We start from the raw sequence: 21,079 nt of genomic DNA on the forward strand, positions 1-21,079 counted from the left end.
TAAGGGAAACCTTCTCTTTGTGAACTAAAGTCTTAAGCCCTGCAGCTAATCTGTGGTCTTATGAGCTGCTTTCAGGTAAATAACTGATATAAATACTTATGTTCTTATAAGCCAAAATAGACGACTGCTACTGACAATGGGCTACACTTGGTGCGCTGGTACCACATCCATTAGTTGACTCCTGGTCTAAGGTCTGACGCAATAAAATACATCAAACTAACCAGGTAAAAGACCTCAGCAACACTTACTTCCTGACATCAGGTAGATGCCATTAGGATCCACTGCCAGACTGGTGACAGCATCCAAGTGAGCCACCATTGAATGGATAACTTTACCTAAAGAGCAAAACCAAAGTCAAGTAATAAGTCACAAATACTTCTTTTTGTAACACGGAAAGAAACAACAAAAAAACTACTTTAGGTCTAAATTAAAATGCATTTCCCAACACTGTAAGTCCAGTTTATTGTTATGACAAATGCCACACGTCTTAAATAAAGGACGTAATTTAGTATTTTAATGAGATCAGAACAGATCAAGGAGATGTCAGCTGAACACTTATGATACTTCAAACAGCATCTACCTGATTTATTGTCATAGAATTTGATATGTCTGTCTTCATGAGCTGTGATCGTCACTGGCAGTGTGGGGTGACTCACAACTTTGTTAATGTGGTTCCCAAAAGGCAGTGCTGAGGAAAAACAAAAGACAAATAAACACAAACCCACTTTGTGTGATGAAGATAAATAAGTGAAGACTTTCAGCTTTAATTTTACAGTACTTACATCCAAATATGGTGAACAGTGTAGGAATTACAATACTTTTTAATATGTGGTCCCTGCTTTTTAAGGGACCAAAAGTAATTGGACACTTGTTTGCTCAGGAACACCAAAAGACCTAAAAGACCACAGAAAAAAACTGTGGTAGATGACAGAAGAATTCTTTCTCTAGTGAAGGAAAAAAAAAATCCAACATCACAACAGATGAAAACACCCTCTTCAGGATGAATTTTGAAGTGTATAGGGCTATATTATCTGCTCAGATTCAGCTAGATGTTTCAAAACTCACTAGACGGGACTTTAAGGTGCAGAGGGAATTATGTTAATTTGTTCAATTACTTCTGAACCCTTAAATTTCCTAAGAAATTACACCAAGTGCTGTGATTCCTACGCCATTCACCCGATTTGTATGTAAAAACCCTTACATTAAAAGCCTAAAGTCTGCAATTTGAGCTTATAAACATTATTTAATTCCAAATCATATATACCGTGATAGACAGTTAAAATAACAATTACTTTTTCAATGTCCAAATATTTATAGATCTGACTATATAACTTTATCTATCTATATTCAGTCATGGGAAAAACTAAGCACGACCTCCTTCAATTCCATGTTTTTATTTATCAGGGCCAAAATAACAATTGTGTGGTCCTCATCAACTTTTATATACAAAAAAATAACCTCAAATAAACAAAAATATATATAATATACAAATAAACAAAATATAAACAAATAACTGCAATAAAAATACAACAGATTTCAATGTTTTCACTTTTTTTCCCCAAAAAGTAAACCAACTTTCAGAAACCAGGTGGGGGAAAAAAATAAGTACACCTTATAACTCAGCAACATGTAGAAGAACCTTTAGCAACAATAACTTGATGTAAACATTTTCTGTAGGAGTTTATCAGTCTCTCACATCGTTTTAGAGACATTTTGGCCCACTCTTCAGTTCTTTGATGTTTAAGGACATTCGTTTATGCACAACTTTCTTAACATCCCACCACAGCATCTCAATGATGACTTTGACTTGGCCTTTCCAACACCATGATTTTTTTTTCTTATTTAGCCATTCAGATGCTGATTGATTTGCTGGTGTGATGGGGATCATTGCCCTGTTGCATGACCCAATCTTGGCCAATCTTAAGCTGCTGGACAGATGGCCTCACATTTGTCTCATGTATATTCTGGTATAAAGTGGAGTTCATCACTGTCGCAATGGCTGCAAGCTTCCTAGGTCCTGTGGCTGCAAAACAAGCCCAAATCACCACCCCTCCACCACCATGCTTGACAGCTGAAATGAGATGTTTGTGGTGATATGCTGTGTTTGGATTTTGCAAAACTGTGCATGATGACCAAACATCTCCACCTTGGTCTCATCAGTCCAAAGAATATTCCAGAACTTCTGTGGTTTGTTTAGATGCAGTTCAGCAAACTGTGCTTCCACATTCACTTTGGAGAGAAGGGGCTTTTCCTGAGCCACCCTTCAATGAAAGCCATACTTGTTTCACTCTTTTTCTGATTGTGCTGTCATGAACATAAATATTTAATGCACTTACAGAGGCGTGTAGATCACACAATGTAGCTCTTGGGTTTTTCTTTATATCTCTTGAGCATTAAATGGTCTGACTTTGGACTGAATTTGCTGGGACACCCACTCCTGGGAAGATTGCCAACTGTCTTGAAGGCTCTCCATTTGTAAATAATCCTTCTCACTGTAGAATGGTGAATTTCAAATTGTTTGGGGATGGCTTTACAACCCTTCCCAGACTGATGAGCAGCAACAATTGCTTTTCTGAGGTCATAGATGATGTCCTTTCTTCTTGGCATGATGTAGACACATACTTGAGTGCTTCAGACTGCCAAAATGCCAAAGGTTCTGGTTTTATAGAGGTAGTCACACTTCTTGATTATTAATTAATCTTGTGCATTTCATTAGTAACACATGGCTGCTAATTACACTCTTAAAAATTGTGGAAGTAGGAGGGAATAGGAAAGTTACTTTTTTGGGGGGAAAAAAAGACTACATATTGAAATCTGTTGTGATTTTTTGTCACATCAATAAACACCTATGACCCAGTTCCAGTGACAAGCATACATGCCCATGCCTTAACACTTCCTCCACCATGCTTGACAGATAATGTGGTATGCTTTGGCTCATGAGCCCCTCCTTTCTTTCTCCATATTCTTCTCTCCCATCATTCTGGCACAAGTTAATCTTGGTTTCATCTCTCCAAAGAAGCCTGTTCCAGAACCGGGCAGGGTTTATTAGAAGAATTCTGCGATCACCCACTTTAGTTGTCTTCCGTGGTCTTCCAGGCCTCTCTGTGTGTTTCTGAGCTCACCAGTGCATTCCTTCTTTTTAAGAATGTACCAAATTGTTGATTTGGACACTCCTAAAGTTTCTGCTATCTCTCTGATAGGTCAGTTTTAATTTTTCATCCTAATGATAGCCTCCTTCAATTGCATCCACACATCTTGGGACTGCATATTGAGAGTTCCTATGAACAGCTACCAAATGCAAATTCAACACTTGGAATAAATTGCAGAGCTTATCTCCTTAATTTGTCAAACAGGAAACAGGCCACATAACAAATAATGAGAAAAACAGGCCACACCTGGCCATGAAACTGCTTATCAGTCAATTACTTTTGACACTGAGAAAATGAAGGGACAATGAAAAAATGGCTGTAACTCCTAAACAGTTAATGCAAAATTTTTGTTAAAGCCCTTCAATGAAAGATGAAAGTCGACACTTCAATGATATCTTAGTTGTTTCTTTTGCCCCAATGTGGTGGTGTACAGAGGCAATACTATGAAAATTGTGTCACTGTCCAAGACTTATGGATCCAACTGTGTGTGTGTGTGTGTGTGTACAAACACAAACACAAACACACACACAAACACACACACAAACACACACACAAACACACACACACAAACACACACACACAAACACACACACACAAACACACACACACAAACACACACACACAAACACACACACAAACACACACACCACTGTGTACAAGCCTTAGGCACCCCGGCACCCTATTTTATTAGTACAAACTAAAAAAGTCAAAACAAAAACTTTTTAGATTTCCAAACAAAAAAAAAGATTTTTCCAGCACAAAATTAAATGATAAAAAAAAATGTTTGTATGTCAGTAAAGAAAGCAGCGTATTAATGTAAGAGACCACTTTCTAGACAATAAACATGATGAAGACTGCTGGGTTTTGCTGCAAAAATAAGAAGCAAGTGCGACAGTCAAAGTCTCCAGAAGAACTGTGGCTGATTCTGAAAGATGCTCAGACTACTATTTTTTTTTTAAAGCAAAGGGTCGTTACACCAAATATTGACTTTGTTTCATTTATTAATGTGTACTGCTCTTTATAGTATTTTTTAAAGGTAGAAACATTTAATTTCATTATTTTTGAAGGCATCTTTGCTCTACAGCATTTCTTTGCATTTCTTTGCATGTGCGTAAGACTTTTGCAGCACACACACACACACACACACACACACACAGTAAGTATTTATATACAGTCAGGTCCACAGTATGTTTTGTTATGGTGATCGGGGTGTGTGTGTTCATACAAGCATGCATGCATATATGTATATATGTATGTATATATCTCCATGCCACGATCAAAGTCAGCGATAACACATTTTCTTCATTCTGATGTTTGATGTGAATATTAAGTGAAGCTTTTGACCTGTATCTGCATGATTTTTTGCATTGTGCTGCTGCAATGTGATTGGCTGATTAGTTAACTGCATGAATGTGCAGGTGTACAGGTGTTCCTAATAAAGTGGACAGTGAGAGAGTACGTATGTATGTGTGTGTATATGTGTGTGTGTGTGTGTGTGTGTGTGTGTGTGGGAGATGGACTGGATGGTCTTACTGCTCTCCTTCTGTGCTGAGCACTCTATGACAGACTGTGAGGTCTCCAGATCATAGATGAGAACTCTGCCCGTGTTGTAGGAGGCCACCATATATGCTGGATCACAACCATTGAAATCCACAGATGTGGGAATGCCATACTCTGCAAGGCACAAAGACACATCAGGACACCACAACAAAAACTATTACAGATCTAGATATAGGTTTGTTTCCCTTCTCATGCCATCAAATTAATAACATAATGAAATTAACTGTTTTAGTTAGAAGGTAATGTCTAAGATTATCTTTGATTTGCCTTGTAAATGTTTGTTTTGTTATATAAACTATCTTGGAAAATAGGAATATAAAAATAAAACATGGAAATATGACAAAAAAAAAAAAAACAAACAAACTGAATTTGCTGAACAAATTAATCTGAGAACTGTCCAAGTAGGGTCTAATATTGTAATGAACTGCTTAATAGGCCACAGAACATGATGACATTTCTGGTGTGGTTTAGCAGATAAACTTAGCAAACAGTTTTGCATTGGAGTCATTTAGAACCAAAGGAACAGGTTAATGAGAAGTCAACACAGTTACTGTATTATCTGTTAACATAACTGTGAGTGTGCTTTGAAAGTGACAAAAAAAAGATTTTGCTGGTATTTGAATCTATCAACACACACAAAGTGCAACACCACAGGTTCATTCAGGACAATAGCACAAACCACTTGTGTGTTTTCTTAACTCCAAGTGTGGCTATCACTATTATATATAATATATAGTATATTAGCAGGAGGCAGAGGACACAGTAGTCATGATTCATAGCCGTTTTGTTTAGGTTCTTGTGCCTCTAACTCTTAAACTTTGCCAAGACCACCACTTGCCCTCTTATATAAGATGTTTAGCAAGCAAATATTCAACGCCCCAGCCATTACAGACAAACCAGTTGGAAACAGTCCCTTTCTCTATCTAAGGGCGTCTTCACACCTGGCTCGTTTGGAGCATTTGTTTCGGGACCTGGTGCGTATTCTCCCTTCGTTCAGTTGGTTTAGACACATGAACATGGCGATTGTGCTCGGATCTGCACCAAAACAAACGGTCTGAGACAACCTGAACGAGGTGGTCTCAGCCCGATTGCAAATGAGCTCTGAAGCGGTTTGCTTGTGGTGAGAAAGTAATCTGACCCAGCAGACCAACAAAACCAACCTGTACAGCAATGCATGATGGGAACTGTGTTTTGTAAATAGCGTGTTTGTTTTGCTAATGGCTCGCAACATTAATCGCGGTTTAACTTGGACCAAAGACGAGGTAAAATGCCTCATTGAAATTTGGCCTGACAAACATTCTTAACAACTTTCAAAAACGTACAAGTACACTGAGGTTTACAAGGTGTTTAGCGAGCGTCTCAAGGAGATGGGCTTTAATCGCTCTGTGAAACATCAATTCCCACTCAGATTGATAAATAATAACAACTAAAGCTAAAAAGAATGCCACAATGACCTCACGGAGCTGCTGCCTATCCATCTTGATGGATGACCGGTATGAGTGGAACCCGGGAACATAAATAGCAGTCCTCTGACCACATTTTTGGTACGCCTCGAAAAGTTGCCTTGTGAAAGTGAACCAAGCCAAGAAGAAAATGTAACATTGTAACAATTTAAGTCACAGTTTCAGAACAAAGCACAGATCTATAGGTTGGAAAACTCTGTAATTCTCTTTCCCATATAGCTCCTCTGGTCTGAAATACCGGGAACACACAAGTTTGTCTTTTCCACAATAGTGTTTTTTTTTTTTTTTTTTTTTTAAATTCTCATAATGTTTCTGTAATTCTGAGGAAACTAGAGCAGATAATTGTATCTTGTGAATACTTGGGGTGCATCCTCATCTGCATACTTCTGTACTACTGAAACTAAATTTTTTTTCTTTTGCTGTTTGAGCAGAAAGATATGCTACAACAGCACTTACTATGCTGTTTTATTTTACCTCAGGTGAAAATCTGGACTGTTCAATCCTGTATAAACCTGCTGGTGACAATTCAGTGAATCAGACAGATATTCTGAAATCAGATAACCTGTGTTCACTGATAGTGAGGGACTAGTAGATTTCAATGTTTTTTCTTTTACTCTCTAGGTAGTGTTTTGATAAAATGAAAACGTGACGTCAGCCTGGCAACATAAGCTTTACCCAAGAATAAAATCAACACGATGGAACGTCACCGATTGATCAATTAATTTCTGTGCATCCATATTGTATGCCCACAGGACCAACAGTAAACTAATTAGAACACAACCATGGATCTAGACTCCCTGTGATTTCATACAGAGTTCTGAACTGGAGAGATGCCTAAAGAATTTGGCACTGAGGGATCAGTATACGGTCACACTCTCACCTCTCTCTGAGTTAAAGGTGTAGAGGCATGGCAACTTCTCCTGAGGGTTCCACAACTTGATGGTTCCATCGGCAGAACAGGACAGCAGCCGATTCTTAATTCCGCTGTAAGCCAGCCCCCAAACTGCATCAGTGTGGCCCAGTAAAGAGCCAGCCAAAACACTGGGATCTGAGAAACACAGGATGCTTTAGAGATCCTAACCCGTGCAGATCCGTTTCAGGTACACCATGCATTATGATGTGATACATGCAATAATAGACTATATGGCCAAAAAGTATGGGAACATCTAACCATCACAATCATATGTGCTTGCTGGTCATCCCAATCTAGAGTTTGTCCTTTGCTGCTATAACATCCTCCACTCTTCTCAGAAGGCTTTACTCTATATTTTGGAATGCTGGCCCTGCGCAGGCCACTAGACCTCTTACACACAAACCATATTGTCATGGACCTCTCTATGTGCGCTGCGGCATTAGTTGGGTCTCTTAATTCTAGTGAAGAACTTCAAATTGTACTGGAAATTGTAATGCTACAGCATACAAAGTCCTTCTAGACAATTCTGTGCTTCCAACTTTGTGGCAGCAGGTTGGGGAAGGCCCACATATGGATGTGATGGTCAGGTGTCCACATACTTTTGGCCATATAGTGTACTCACCACAGATAATTCTGTATGCACACTGCATCTGAATTATCCTTATAATTAAACATAAATAAATGAGTATACAACATATTTTACAAAAAAAACAAAAAACACAAACAAACAAGCAAACAAACAAACAACCCTAAAATAAGAAACATAGCTAAACAGAAAAGGCAGCAAGTACACATCCTCACCATATGTGTCATAAGGGTCTATGTTAGAGCTGGGGATATTCCACCACTGTATTGTTGAATCAATACCACCACTGAAGCACTGCTCTCCGTTTGCAGCAACAGCCAGTGACAGCACAGGCCCACTATGGAAAAACCATGAAAAATAAAAATAAAATAAAAAATCAGTAAACAACTGGCCACTTTTTAAATCTTACCTAAACTACTAATGAGCTCACTGGGAATGAGATTTATCGGTGGTTGTTTTTGGCTCAAAAGAACCTTTAACATTGTAATGTTACAAAAATAAATAAATAAATAAATACAAGAACACTTACACATGTGCTCTGAATGTGTATATGGGCTCCACATCAAAAGAGGCACTTCTACAAAGAAAATTAGGAAAATATGTGTTTAGCACAGTGCACAAATTTGATCTGTAACAGTTTACTAAATTAAACTTGCAACTAGCCATAACCTGGTAGATTAAAATCATTTCATGCATCTTCATCTAAATCACCCCACAACCTAGTTACAAAAGCACTTGCTTTTTGGCAGGAACTGTCTTCTGGAGGTTCCACAATTTGAGGGTGTGGTCTTCTGAGACAGTGACCAGTACAGGTTCCACTGGATGGAAGGCCAGAGCACGCACTCCATCAAAGTGACTGCGGAGGGTATACTTCGGATTCCATGTCTTTCTGAATGCATCCTTATTGGCTGGAAGCTAGGAATAGAAGAGTATAGGAAAGGGTGCATTTTAACAGCTGTGAAATGAATCTAGGAAGTGGCAGGTCAAGTTAGTGAAAATTATCAGTATATGGCAATGGCACGTGCCTCTGAAATCAGTTTCTTTTCAAGGTTCAGCAATTTATATTTCAAGTTCTTCAGCACAGATTTGCATCATATGTTTTGCATCAGTAAAGTGTGGTGAAGTCTTAACTGGACCACAGACAAGGTACCCAAAGCCCAAGAAGAAGATAGTTAAATATAACGTCACCTCCATAATTACTGGCACCCTTATAAAGACATGTAAAAAAAGGTTAAGAAAGCATTTGTTGTAGTTAATAGCCTTAATCACACAATAAGAATATCAGAGAGTGAAATTTAACCATTGAGCACATTTATTCTAAGAAAATAAAAAACCCTTAATAAAAATCAATTTCTAACAAAATCACAAAAAATGGTTCAGTCACTGAACCATTTTTATTTATTTGGATATATCTGGGCATTTTTAAGTACTTAGCTCTTTTCATACCCATTGTCTGACTTATGAAATTCAACACACTTTAGTCTCATTTCATTTGTGTACTATCTTTTCTATGCTGTTAAATAGGAATTTGACCTCTGTGTCACCTCACATTATATTTTTATGATAAGAAAAAATATAAACATCATGCTTCAATTACATTTTGGTAAGCACAAAGACATTTTTTCTTAATCTTTACCAAGGGTGCTAATAATTCCTGAGTTTACTGTATTTAAACATTAAATATTTTATACTGACTTTATGCTGTCAAGAACAACAGCTTTTGCATATCTCTTTTAGATAGCTCTTACATGTACTGCACATAAAAATGCAATAAAATAACACCAACTTGTCTTTTGGAGTTTTGCAAGTTTGATGGTGTGATGTATGTTTTTGTTCTATAGGTTTTATTAGTATTCAGCAAAAGTCAAAAACATATTGAAAATCCTGGGTATTTGCTTGTAAAACCATTAATATTTAGTACTTTTTATTGCATTTCTATTTATTTAAAAAAAATCTATCAAACAGCATTTTTCTGACTTATTATTTGTTCCTGTCTGTTAAGAAAATTAATATTACAACCCTTATAAATATAGTAAAATGGTACATATTTTTTGTGTGATCCCAAATTTTTTTTTTTTTTTTTTTACACAGAAGACCTTTTACAGTCACCCAGGTCTCACCTATTGTAGTTAGCTAGCCAAGCTAAATCACCAAAATGAGAGTGCTAAAATCCTGTTATCCCACATGTGCTTAAAATAATTAATAAGGCCTAAAATTATTTACTAATATTGCTTCTTGTCTGCTCCTCCAACATTAACAAGCCAGCCACATAATCTTTCACCTAAAAATGCTGCATAAACTGTGGAAAAAACTGAATACGTCGGGCCAGTAGTGTTCTATGACTTACATATAATAAATCCACATTACTCTATTTGGTTGCTTTATCAGCTGATAGCCCCATTACTAAGAGACTAAGAAAAGAACTGACAATGCTCTAAAAGTCTGTACCTTAGGGACCATAGGGTGCTTTCAAACCTACCAGTCTGGTTGCTGAGTCTGAATTAGAGTGAAATTGATATTTTTGGTTTCTTGGCTCTTTGTTTTGTTTTCTCACTGCACGTAATTAAACTAACCAAAAAAAAGTGTTGGCTGACTTGTGTAGGGCTGAAAATTTATGTGCAAAACTCCTTCATTCCTTGGTCAGAAATATGATGATGGAAAAAATTAAACAACACTTTGCCAAGTGTACACAGAAAATCTAAAAATCTCCAGAGCACAGAGAACACAGAGCCACATTCAATATATTACTAGATAATTACAGAAGTAACTAGTATAAAACATTTTGTGCATCACATCCACCATTTGTTTTCTCTTTTTGTTCATCATTCCAAATATATATAAAGCTTCACGGTACTATAGCAGCAGCTCTGACAGGTGTGCCAGCTGTAAGTAAAATTACAGGTTTATATTAATGCACTCTTTCTGTTACTAAGGTTTCTATAGTTATTGCTCTCAGAGCTAAATAACATAAGGCTAATAGTAAAGGCACTAGTAATGTGCTGTTATTTAACAAAGAAAAAAACATTCCATACAGAGATGTCTGTTTAACATGTTTATGGAAGGAACATCAGATGTCAGTGCTTTGTAACAGTCAGTAAGTTTTCACCATGAGAAAATCTTCATAACAGAACACTTTTCGGGTTTCTCGGCAAGCAACATTTTTTGGTCTCATTAACTTCCAGAAAGAGAGACAAAAAAAAAAAGAGGTCTGAGGGAACGACTGTTTACAGCGCTATAACGTAAGGGTTAACAGGAACTACCTAACTTGCAGACATTACACGATATTTAACATGATGCATGACGTGACATTCAATAATAAATTAAAAATCACCACCAAATTGCTATGGTTAAAAAATAATAAAACATATTGGGGCATGCTGTTGTAAGAAAACAAACTTTGCATTGGGTTATATCATACCACTCTGTTGTGAATAATTAAGAGCACACCCCCATCATGTTCCTTACTTAATTCTCAATATTTTGAAAAACCTTCTGCAAAAGTTCTCTACAATATTTTAGCTGTACACTAAATTTAAACCAGATTTTTTTGTACTGTCTAGACATCCACACTAGATAAATACCTGGTGAATCAGACTGGCGTTTAAGAAGTGAAATCACCAAATTGTACAAGGAAGCCCCAGGATCACGACAGAATACCTTGATATTCTTGGATCTTCAGCATGAGAGACTATGCGATGGAGTCAGGAGGCGCATCATTAAAAAAAATTCAAGGCATGCTGGGCCACTCACGTCATAGCCATAATCAGCATCATCATTGGACACTGTCAGGTCAGCAAGGTCCCCTAGGCCCAACACACTTTCCAAAACGTCATCCGAGCCCATGATAAAGGACTTGCCACCTCCCGATGGAAATGGCAGTGGTTCGGCTAAGTATGGGAGAAAAGAAGAGAAATGTTTTTAACCAGTAGTGTGCGACGTTTAATTTATTTGATTTTATTAATACTGTTTGATATTAAACACATTAACAGTGACTACACAGTCACTTCCACAAGTGGTTTCAGCTTTCCCCAAGGCTTTTTTCGTTCTTGTGGGTAATTACAATGCTAAACTGAACCACTGTTCTAAAGACAACTTTTTCCCCCAAAAACAATCAATATCAAGCCAAAAAGAGGAGGCTGGTTATAAACTTAACACTCACATAATTGCAAAAATTTAGGTGTCTTGGCCAAAATTACATGCCCTACATGGGCAACATCTACATAATTTTGTCTTTAAAGTGGGTCACATGATGCAGAGAAGCCAGAGCTGGCAGGTGCCAAAGTCCCTGAGGAATGCTGACGCAGTTTATGACCTGTGTGAGATTGTGATGGGAGAGCCAGTCTGTAGACCAAAATATACATATCAGACACATGAGCGCGCGCGCGCACACACACACACACACACACACACACACACACACACACAACCAGGATTCCCATGCAAATCCCCAACATAACAGCTCGTGTGTGTGAAAGTCAGAATTGTCATCCTGTGGTTAAAGAGAGGGCTCAGTTAGAGTCTCTCACCCCACTCTGTACCATCTCCTGAACTGCGAGCCTCGCCGGCACCCTCACCGTCCTCTGCATTCACCAGGAAATCAAACTCCTTCAGTGCTTCTTCTGTGTCTGCATCGTCTGGAAGGTCTGATGCTAAACCCTCATTTCCCACCTGAAGAACCAAGAGCTGTGTTATTACCAATGTCATATTATCGTTTTATGACATTAAGTACGATACAGAGTTGGAATTTCTGAGAGAGCGGGCCAAACAGCAAAACATTTCATTGCATCTCAAAATGTCCTCACAGGTCAAAAGAGTTACTGGCTCACTGAGAGTGATGTTACCAGTGATGTGTGTAAAATTTTACAGATATGGCAAGTATTGTACAGGGTGTACCATAAGTCCAACATCATAGGATTAATGTCTATTTATACAGACCATGATGTGCCTAAGCAAGGAAGAATTAATCTAAATTACTTTACTCATAGGAATCTGTGTATAGAAAAATGGTGGACATATTAAGCTAATTCTGCAAATAAAAGCTTTTTTGTTTTGCCATTTTTGTTCTCCTATGATGCTGGACTATTTTAACCCAAAATTCCATTTCAGAGGTTTATTAAGCAACTGTGCAATTACAATATAAATTTGTTACTTTCCATATTTTGGACCATAGCATTAAAGCAGACTTCATCACTCTTCATAACATACTTAAAAAAAAAATAAATAAATAAAAAAATAAAAAAAAAATAAAAAAAAAATGTCACTAATTTTTTTATATATAGGGTGAAAATAGCCAGATGAAGTTGTTCACCCCATACATTCCACAGCCATATTGTCATACACACACCATCAGCAAGGCCAGTTTTAAAGTTTTAAGTCCAATATAAATGTCATCCAAGAAACTTCCTCACTTATAACATACTTTAATTTTATGCTTCTTTACTCTTTGTTTATCAGTCCTGTTTGACATGTCTTCCATTAGATCCCCCTCTTCGTCCTCCTCTTCATCGCTGTCATCAGCGTTTTCTAAGAAGTTAAATGTCTCCAGAACGTCTCCTGCATTCCTGTAACACAAGCCAAAGAGTCTATTGACAACATTAGCTCAGCATAGAGATTTGTGAAGTTTTAATCCTAGGTTTTATTCTGTAGCAGCACACTGTATTCAAAAACTAAGTCAAGGTATCATGATTTTTTCAGGCTGAAACATGCGAACTTACCACGATTATTTTTCATGTTGGTTTATAAGACTATTTTAGAAGTTACTAAAGAGAGAAACCAAAATATTTTCCACTTAAGCCAAAGTACCTTTCCAAACAAGGTTTAATAAAGTGAACAAAAAGTTTTATTTCTAAAATGAAGACAATCAAGCATGAATAATGTATTTAAAATGTATAATCATGGGAAAAAGAAAGTACACTCTCCTTCAATTCTGTGTTTTTATTTATCATAAATAAGAATAGTGTGGTCCTCACCAACTTCTATAAACAAACAAATAACCTCAGGTGACAAAAAACACAACGGATTTCAATATGTAGTCACTTTTTTCCCCCAAAAGCAAACCAGCATTCAGAAACCAAGTGGGGGAAAAATAAGTACACTCTATAATTCAGCAACACATAGAATCACCTTTAGTAACAATAACTTCAGGTTTTCAGTAAGAGTTTATCACTCTCACATTGTTTTAGAAATTTTGGCCCTTTATATCTCTGAGCATTAAATGGACTGAATTTGCTGGAATACCCACTCCTGGGAAGATTGGCAACTGTCTTGAAGGCTCTCCATTTGTAAACAATCCTTCTCACTGTAGAATTGTGAATTTCAAATTGTTTGGAGATGACCTTATAACCCTTCCTAGATTGATGAGCAGCAACAAATGCTTCTCTGAGGTCATGGCTGATGTCCTTTCTTCTTGGCATGAAAAAAGTGCTCAAGAACACTCAACTGCCAAAAGATCTGCTTTTATAGAGGTAGTCACACTTTTTGATGATCAAATAATCTTGTCCATTTCATTAGTAACACCAGGCTACTAATTACTCTCTTATGACCGTGGAAGTAGGAAGAGTGTAAATATGTTTTCCCCACCTGGTTTCTTAATGCAAGTTTACTTTTTGGGTAAAAAAGACAACATGTTGAAATTTGTTTCTTGAAAAATCTGTTTGAAACCTGTTTTGTGTGTTTTTTTTTTTTGTTGTTGTTGTCACCCGAAGTTATTTGTTTGTTTATAGAAGTTGATCAGGAGCACACAAAATTGTTATTTAAGCCCTGATAGATAGATAAATAAATAAATAAATAAATAAATAAATAAAATTGAAGGACAGTGTACTTTCTATTTCTCATGACTGCACATCATCTCTACTAACATCTTCAGTATTTGAAAGTGCAGTAAATGGACAGGTGATTGGCAGATGAGTAAGTATTGTAAATTGTTTAAATACTATTTGTTGGCACTAATTGTTTGTACCAATTGTTTAAATACTATTTGTTAAATGAATTTGTTGCTACTGCATCTAATAAGTAGTGAGTTTTCAAACACATTCATTTTATGTTTATTCAGTGCTGTTTCTGACTGTGATGCTTTCACATGCACTCACCATGTTATTTGGATTTCAGCACAATCGTTTGGGTGCTTTCTGGGGTGATTAGAAAAATTTCGTCGCGTTTCCTCAATCGCGCCAATCTTGCCTTTGCATATTTTACAAACAACAGTTGTCTGCGTGCTGTCCATTATGTAAAATTCATAACTGATTTTGAACCAACTCCATGATTTCTGTTGTCAACTAACACTAGCAATAACGAACTGTTGTTTTATGATCTCTTATTAGGTTTTGTTGTGTGATTGTCAGGGAGAATGTAAGCTAGACTAGCGAATGAAGTAGGACAGGTTCATGAAACAACTTGGCGTGCCATATCTGAGTGTTTTCAGCACAAGTGTCAAAATGTTTTTAGAATCAGAATAATCTCCCTGTAAAAACAGATTGTGGAGGTTTGTTCACAATCTATGTTCATTACATCGTCCACCCCTAAGCCAAGGCATCTCTGGGTACCTTTTCATGTCATGCCCCTTCCTTTTGGCTGGAGATTCTCCTCCATTGAGGATCTGCTCCAGGTTCTTGGTTTCCACTGAACCATTCTGCTCTGAGCCAGACAACCCCAGTAAAGAGCGCACACGCTGAGACCGCACATCCAGTATTGTGTCTGTGTAACCTACTTCCTGAAGATATCTTGCAATGACAGAAAGGGCAAAATCACTAAACAAGAACAATTAAACATCACCTTTTACAACATAAACCACAGCCATATGCACTACATTTAATGGATCTTAAGAACTTACATATAGCTGACATACAGGCTTGGCTAAATCAAAGGTATGTAAATAAAAAAATGTAATTCGTGTGTAATGTCTGACTATTCTTAATTGCCATTTTATTTCAGCTTTCTTGAGTTTTGTGGAAAATGCTGTGTAAAAAAAACATATTTCAGAAAATAAGTTTACTTGGGGTTATGAGAAAACTCACTGTCTTAGCAGTTGCCGGCCTTGTTTCCAAGTTAACTGACTGTTCTGTGGTACGTTGGACACCTCTGTATCTTTGGTATCTTCTGAAACAAAAATAATTATTAATATATGCATATGTACATACGTTTTATGCACATTTGCACTTATATGAGAATGCACTAACCTGATTCAAAGCTGGGCATTTTGACTTCACTTTGATTGAGTTCTGTGCCGTATTTTAATTTATGGTATTTTGCTCTGAAAGAAAAATACTATTTAGGTTAAAAATCTGATTTAACACACCTGTCGTGTGGTCTGTCTCAGCAGTGTTTCCACACGAATACAGAAAAAAAAAAAAAAACATTTAAAAAAAAATAACACAATAATACACTGAATTATTCAATCACTACAAACCTTTCTTGTTTTAATGCATATTCTAACATCTTTATTCTTCTAACCAGGTCATTCTTTAAATTTTCTTGACCCTTTCTCTCTCCCTGGAGGAATGCTATTCGAGCCTGCAAGACAAAAATAGAGGATATGAGTACACATAACAGCGACTAGTTAATTGAATACCCAAGCTACTCGACATGGTCCCAAAGCAAACAACAAATTTTTCACAGAAAATTCTCTTTAGTCCTCTATAGGTGTGCTTCCTAGTGAATGTGTATTGTGCCTTGCTGACCAACAAAGCAGAAACTGAATATAAAAAATTACAAAAAGCCTTTACAAATGCACGTTAGCAAATCGCAAAACAGCTTTGATTTCAATGCATTCGATTGTCTTCAGTGACTTCAGTTAACAGTCATTCTATTAAAAAAGTCTTCAGCCACCACATCCGATCCTTCTGTATACTGGAATACACCACTTATATGGAAAACAAAGAGACAGGGTGATCATAAAACTGAATTGGGAGTAAACAGAATATTAAATATTCTAATAAACTAATGCACATCATATTGAGGTAATTCATGATATCTAACAGCAAAAATCACATGTCAGGCTTGGTGTAAACCAACTTTTATGTTTCTTTAAGTTGCTAAAGGTTAGGCAGCACATGGCAGAGAGGACAGTAAATGACTCAGAGGACTACAGGATATTATTGAGAGACAGCAGCTGTGTAACTAAAGTCCTCAGGAAGGCTAGTGCGTGAGGCACAGAGAAGGGGGTATTTATAGTTCAACACACTCCCAATCAACCCCCTGATAACATGACTCATGTCTACATATACAAACAAAATTTAGAAATGAACCTCATTTAATCCATATATGCCTGAACAGTTGAAGGTTAAGGAGCTTGAAGACCCAACATCTGCTCTATGGCTGTGCTGGAACTTGAACTCTACCACTACCCCTGCCAGAAGATGACAACAGCCCCCCCCAAAAAAAAAAAAAATCACATTCTGAAAGTTGACAACTGTTAGTTGCAAGGTCACATGGCTGAAAAGGTTCATTTCCCAGTAGATTGACATCTTTATATCTATTTTATAGATAGTCATTTTTCACCCAATGTAGTTCATGCCAGTTCATGCTCACTAACATGTTCTTTCCTATTCCACAACAGCTACCAGTCTTAGAGGGTGAAGACAAACACATGCTTCCCCAGAGACATGTGCAGCTCTACCCCCACAGATTTTCTGGCCCACTGCTTATGCACTGTTACAGGGCAGCTGAATGCTATTCCATACATACATTGTTTTAATATTATATATATATATACACACACACACACACACACACACACACAGTACTGTGCAAAAGTACTAGAGCGAAGATGCCTTCAAAAATTATGAAATTAAATTTTTCTACCTTTAAAAAATACTATAAAGAGCAGTACACATTAATATATGAAAAAGTCAATATTTGGTGTAACGACCCTTTGCTTTAAAAAAAAAAAACAAAAATAGTAGTCTCAGGTACAATTTGTTCAGTTTTATAAGGAAATTAGCTGTAAGTTTTATTGAGCATCTTGCAGAACCAGCCACAGTTCTTCTGGAGACTTTGACTGTCACACTTGCTTCTTATTTTTGCAGCGAAACCCAGCAGCCTTCATCATGTTTTTTTGTCTGAAAAGTGTCTCTTATGTAATTTGCTGCTTTCTTTACTGACATACAAACATTTTTCTGTAACATTTGATTTTGTGCTGGAAAACTAATGTTTGGAAATCTAAAAAGTTTTTGTACTGAATCAATAATGTAAAAGTCATAAAATAAAAATCGATAACAAAGTTTGTACTAAAACAATATGGTGCTTATCTATATCTATCTATCTCTCTCTCTCTATATATATATATATAATGTAATTCAAGTGTAGACTTTCAGCTTTAATTCAAGGGCTTTAACAAAAATATTGCATTAACTGATTAGAAATTACAGTCACATTGCAGTAAAGGCCTGGCAAAGTATCTCAAGGGTGGAAACTCAACATTTGGTGATGTCCATGGGTTCCATGCATCCAACAAATGTCCACGGATGCATCCACTCGTGGACATCCACATCTTGGTTGGCTCGCAGCACTTCCAGTCTTTCTGAATTTGTTAAGAAGTTTGTTGACAGCATCGTGTGAGATGTGCTTGCCATGTTTCCTGTTAAAGTCCAGCGCAACCTTGCGACAGCTTCCCGATCCAGCCATGAGAATGATTTTAAAACATTCTTCTTTTGTCAGAGGCATTCTTACAGGGTATCAGAAAAAAAATGTATGGAGACTTTTGGGAAACCCTGTTTATGCATTGATGTGAATTAAGTAATTTTATTCTCATAACACTTTTGTAATTATGAGCAGTTGAAAATACTTGGGCTACGTCCCAAACTGCCTACTACCGTACTAAATAGTATGTCACTACACGATTGTTGTCAAAATTATTTTGGTATTGTTCATGATGTGCACTGTGCAGTATGAGACACAGCCTTAAATTCTCTCTAAATGTGTGCATGTAATGAAGGAAGAGCGTGAGCAAAATATCAGAGTAGCTTGCAAGTAGCTTGCAATAACCAGAGAGGGAAAATCTTACATCCTGTAGATTAAAATATAGATTGCCTTTATAATGCACAGTGGATCTGAAATTAGCTAAATTAGGGCTAAAAATTTTAATAAAAATATTTTTGTTTATGGTTATTAACTAACTGCAAATACAGGTTAAAATAGTCTGAACTATGGATACTAGTGAAACAATTCATACTTGTCAGAGCCTTTGCAAAATATTTTTGAATTAACAAAGCTGAGATTTATCATTGTGCCTTACAGCAAGTATGCTTATATAGACAATTTAGACAAAACTGTTTTAAAAGTCATGATGCAGTTGACCAGTCATGATAGCTGGCCATAAGTTATTACGGTACTTCAGCTAGCACTTTTTAGCCTAGTCATTTAGGCTACGTTTACACGACAACGATGCAGTCAAAAACGGAAACGTTTTTCTCTTGCGTTTTCAAAAAGTTTCACGTATACACGACAACGTTTTCAAAACGATTCGCGTTTACACGTATCCGCGATAACGGCCAAAACCGCTGTATTACGTATGCCAGGCCAGGAGCTGGCGCTGTCACCTTGTTAGTTGGTTGTAATATTGGTGAAGTAAATCCACACTTTGCTGAAGAAGCGTTAGCAAACTAGCCCCTTAGGTATCCGGGCAACCAAAACATGCACCTAGGCAGTACATTGCCTGGTGGGCTGGCTAATAAATTATTCATGCAGCAACTGTAAATTATTGTCTTAAGAGTGAGAGGATATTATTTTGTATACTGTGTGCATGTGAATTATGTTCTAATAAATATTTATTAATATATTTTAATATTTTAAACAGCAATGCAACAATGCAGGAAGCAGGGATGCTGAAGTTGCTCTAACAGCCCTGTCTTTCAGGATTCCTGAAACTGCAAATGCAGCTGCAACTGCTAAAATAATAATAATAATAATAATAATAATAATAATAGGCTAAACAAACTTTAAAATTGAATATTTTGAGAAGTTTCTGAGTTGTTAATTGTCCAACAATTAAAATGCGTAGTTTATTAATTAACGACATCACAATTTTTAACTGCTCATAGTTACATTTAATGTTTGGGAATGTCTGCCAGACTCGACTTTTCAGGACAGAGGAGTAGAAAACAAAAATGTGTAGGTTTGTCAAGGCTGGTTTTAGGAATCACTCAGCATAGAAAGAATACAGAAAGACATGACATCTAAATATCTGCTCTAGGTATCTAGGTATCAAAAGACTTGGTTTCAGTATGTGCACCTGTATAGCATTGTACAGTAGGCTGAGATATAGGCTACTTCACTTTAATGGAGAAGTAAAAATCTAATGCCCAATTAGTTTTGTTCACAAAAAATTACAGAAAATAATAGAAAAGAAATAGAAAGAAAGAAAAAAGTGGGGGAAAAGGAAAATACACCCACATATAGTGAAAAGTGCACATGTGGCCTGTGGGATTAGATTAAGTACTCAAAATTGTCTGCTATAAGATTTTAATTCTACTACTAAATATGGCAGGCAGGAGCAAGATACTAGTTTTCTTCCTTTTGTTTATTTAAGGTAACAGCTTATAAGACTCATGAGAATAGCAGATGTGCATCACTGGCTCTACTGTCTATATTGTAGTTCACATTTGAACATGACTTATATGTTAAAGGCAATAATAAGATTAAGAAACAAAAAATAATCAATTAGTTAAATTTCATCATGTAAGATGGAGATCTTAAATGCAGAGTGAATGAGTGAGAGCTAAAAGCTTTGCTTCATCAGCATATCCAAGTTCTTTAGTCAAGTGCAATCTTTTTATTAGACTGTTATCAGCCTACATCCACTTGCCACTAAACACCGTTTCATACTTTTAGGGAGCATTTTATTTTGTTTTCCGCCTGAGCACTTAAAACTACTTCTGTCATTTGCACCCATGTCACAGCTTACCAATCACTGTCTAATAGAGCCAGTTCTTCCTCTGTGTACTGCCAGGATCTGACAGCTGGATAGAGGAATGTGTCATGTATCGGAGAGGGCTATTCTTGCCTCGTATTCTGAAAAGTCTGCTTCTTTGAGACTAGATTAGGACAGTGACCTCACCATGCCTCCCTAGAGCTGACAGACTGTGTCTCAATTGAGCTGCTTCATACTACGGCTGGAATAGCATATGTAATTTGAAATATTAGAAGTAGGGCTAATTTAACACATGTCCATTATTAAAAGTGATAAACAGATAAAGTTGAATTGAGTTGAGTAGTGCATTGTTTAGGTACTGACCCCCCTCTGGAACCTTTCCAAATTCAGTAGTGTTATAATCTGGAACTGAAATGGATTTAATTGGGATTATGTGTCATGGTTCCACAAAAAAGCCCATACTATTAAAAATACTGAAGTTGGGAAAAATATCTGTATCATGTGAAACTTATTTACATATAAAAGTTGTGATTCACCCCTATT

General features: G+C 36.7%; 1 protein-coding gene across 6 annotated transcripts in view; it reads right to left on the reverse strand.

Annotated features, from left to right (window-relative positions):
* The window catches only part of strn3 (striatin, calmodulin binding protein 3), a 34,259-nt gene that overhangs the window by 2,180 nt on the left and 11,000 nt on the right, over window positions 1-21,079 (reverse strand). Inside the window, exons 2-15 of one of the 6 annotated variants that reach the window (XM_034307838.2) lie at window positions 16,076-16,179; window positions 15,846-15,919; window positions 15,684-15,765; window positions 15,213-15,389; window positions 13,112-13,253; window positions 12,198-12,339; window positions 11,422-11,558; window positions 8,411-8,586; window positions 8,201-8,248; window positions 7,887-8,008; window positions 7,053-7,220; window positions 4,683-4,823; window positions 581-688; window positions 249-335 (exon numbers count right to left, since the gene is read on the reverse strand). In XM_034307838.2, the coding sequence (XP_034163729.1) occupies window positions 249-335; window positions 581-688; window positions 4,683-4,823; window positions 7,053-7,220; window positions 7,887-8,008; window positions 8,201-8,248; window positions 8,411-8,586; window positions 11,422-11,558; window positions 12,198-12,339; window positions 13,112-13,253; window positions 15,213-15,389; window positions 15,684-15,765; window positions 15,846-15,919; window positions 16,076-16,179 (1,708 nt within the window). Of the gene's footprint in view, window positions 1-248; window positions 336-580; window positions 689-4,682; window positions 4,824-7,052; window positions 7,221-7,886; window positions 8,009-8,200; window positions 8,249-8,410; window positions 8,587-11,421; window positions 11,559-12,197; window positions 12,340-13,090; window positions 13,254-15,212; window positions 15,390-15,683; window positions 15,766-15,845; window positions 15,920-16,075; window positions 16,180-21,079 lie in introns of all 6 variants that reach the window. The other 5 variants (XM_034307837.2, XM_053237751.1, XM_034307836.2 and 2 more) reach the window with 5 other exon arrangements.

The sequence above is a fragment of the Pangasianodon hypophthalmus genome, chromosome 10, assembly GCF_027358585.1.
Source record: "Pangasianodon hypophthalmus isolate fPanHyp1 chromosome 10, fPanHyp1.pri, whole genome shotgun sequence".
Taxonomy (NCBI): Eukaryota; Metazoa; Chordata; class Actinopteri; order Siluriformes; family Pangasiidae; genus Pangasianodon; species Pangasianodon hypophthalmus.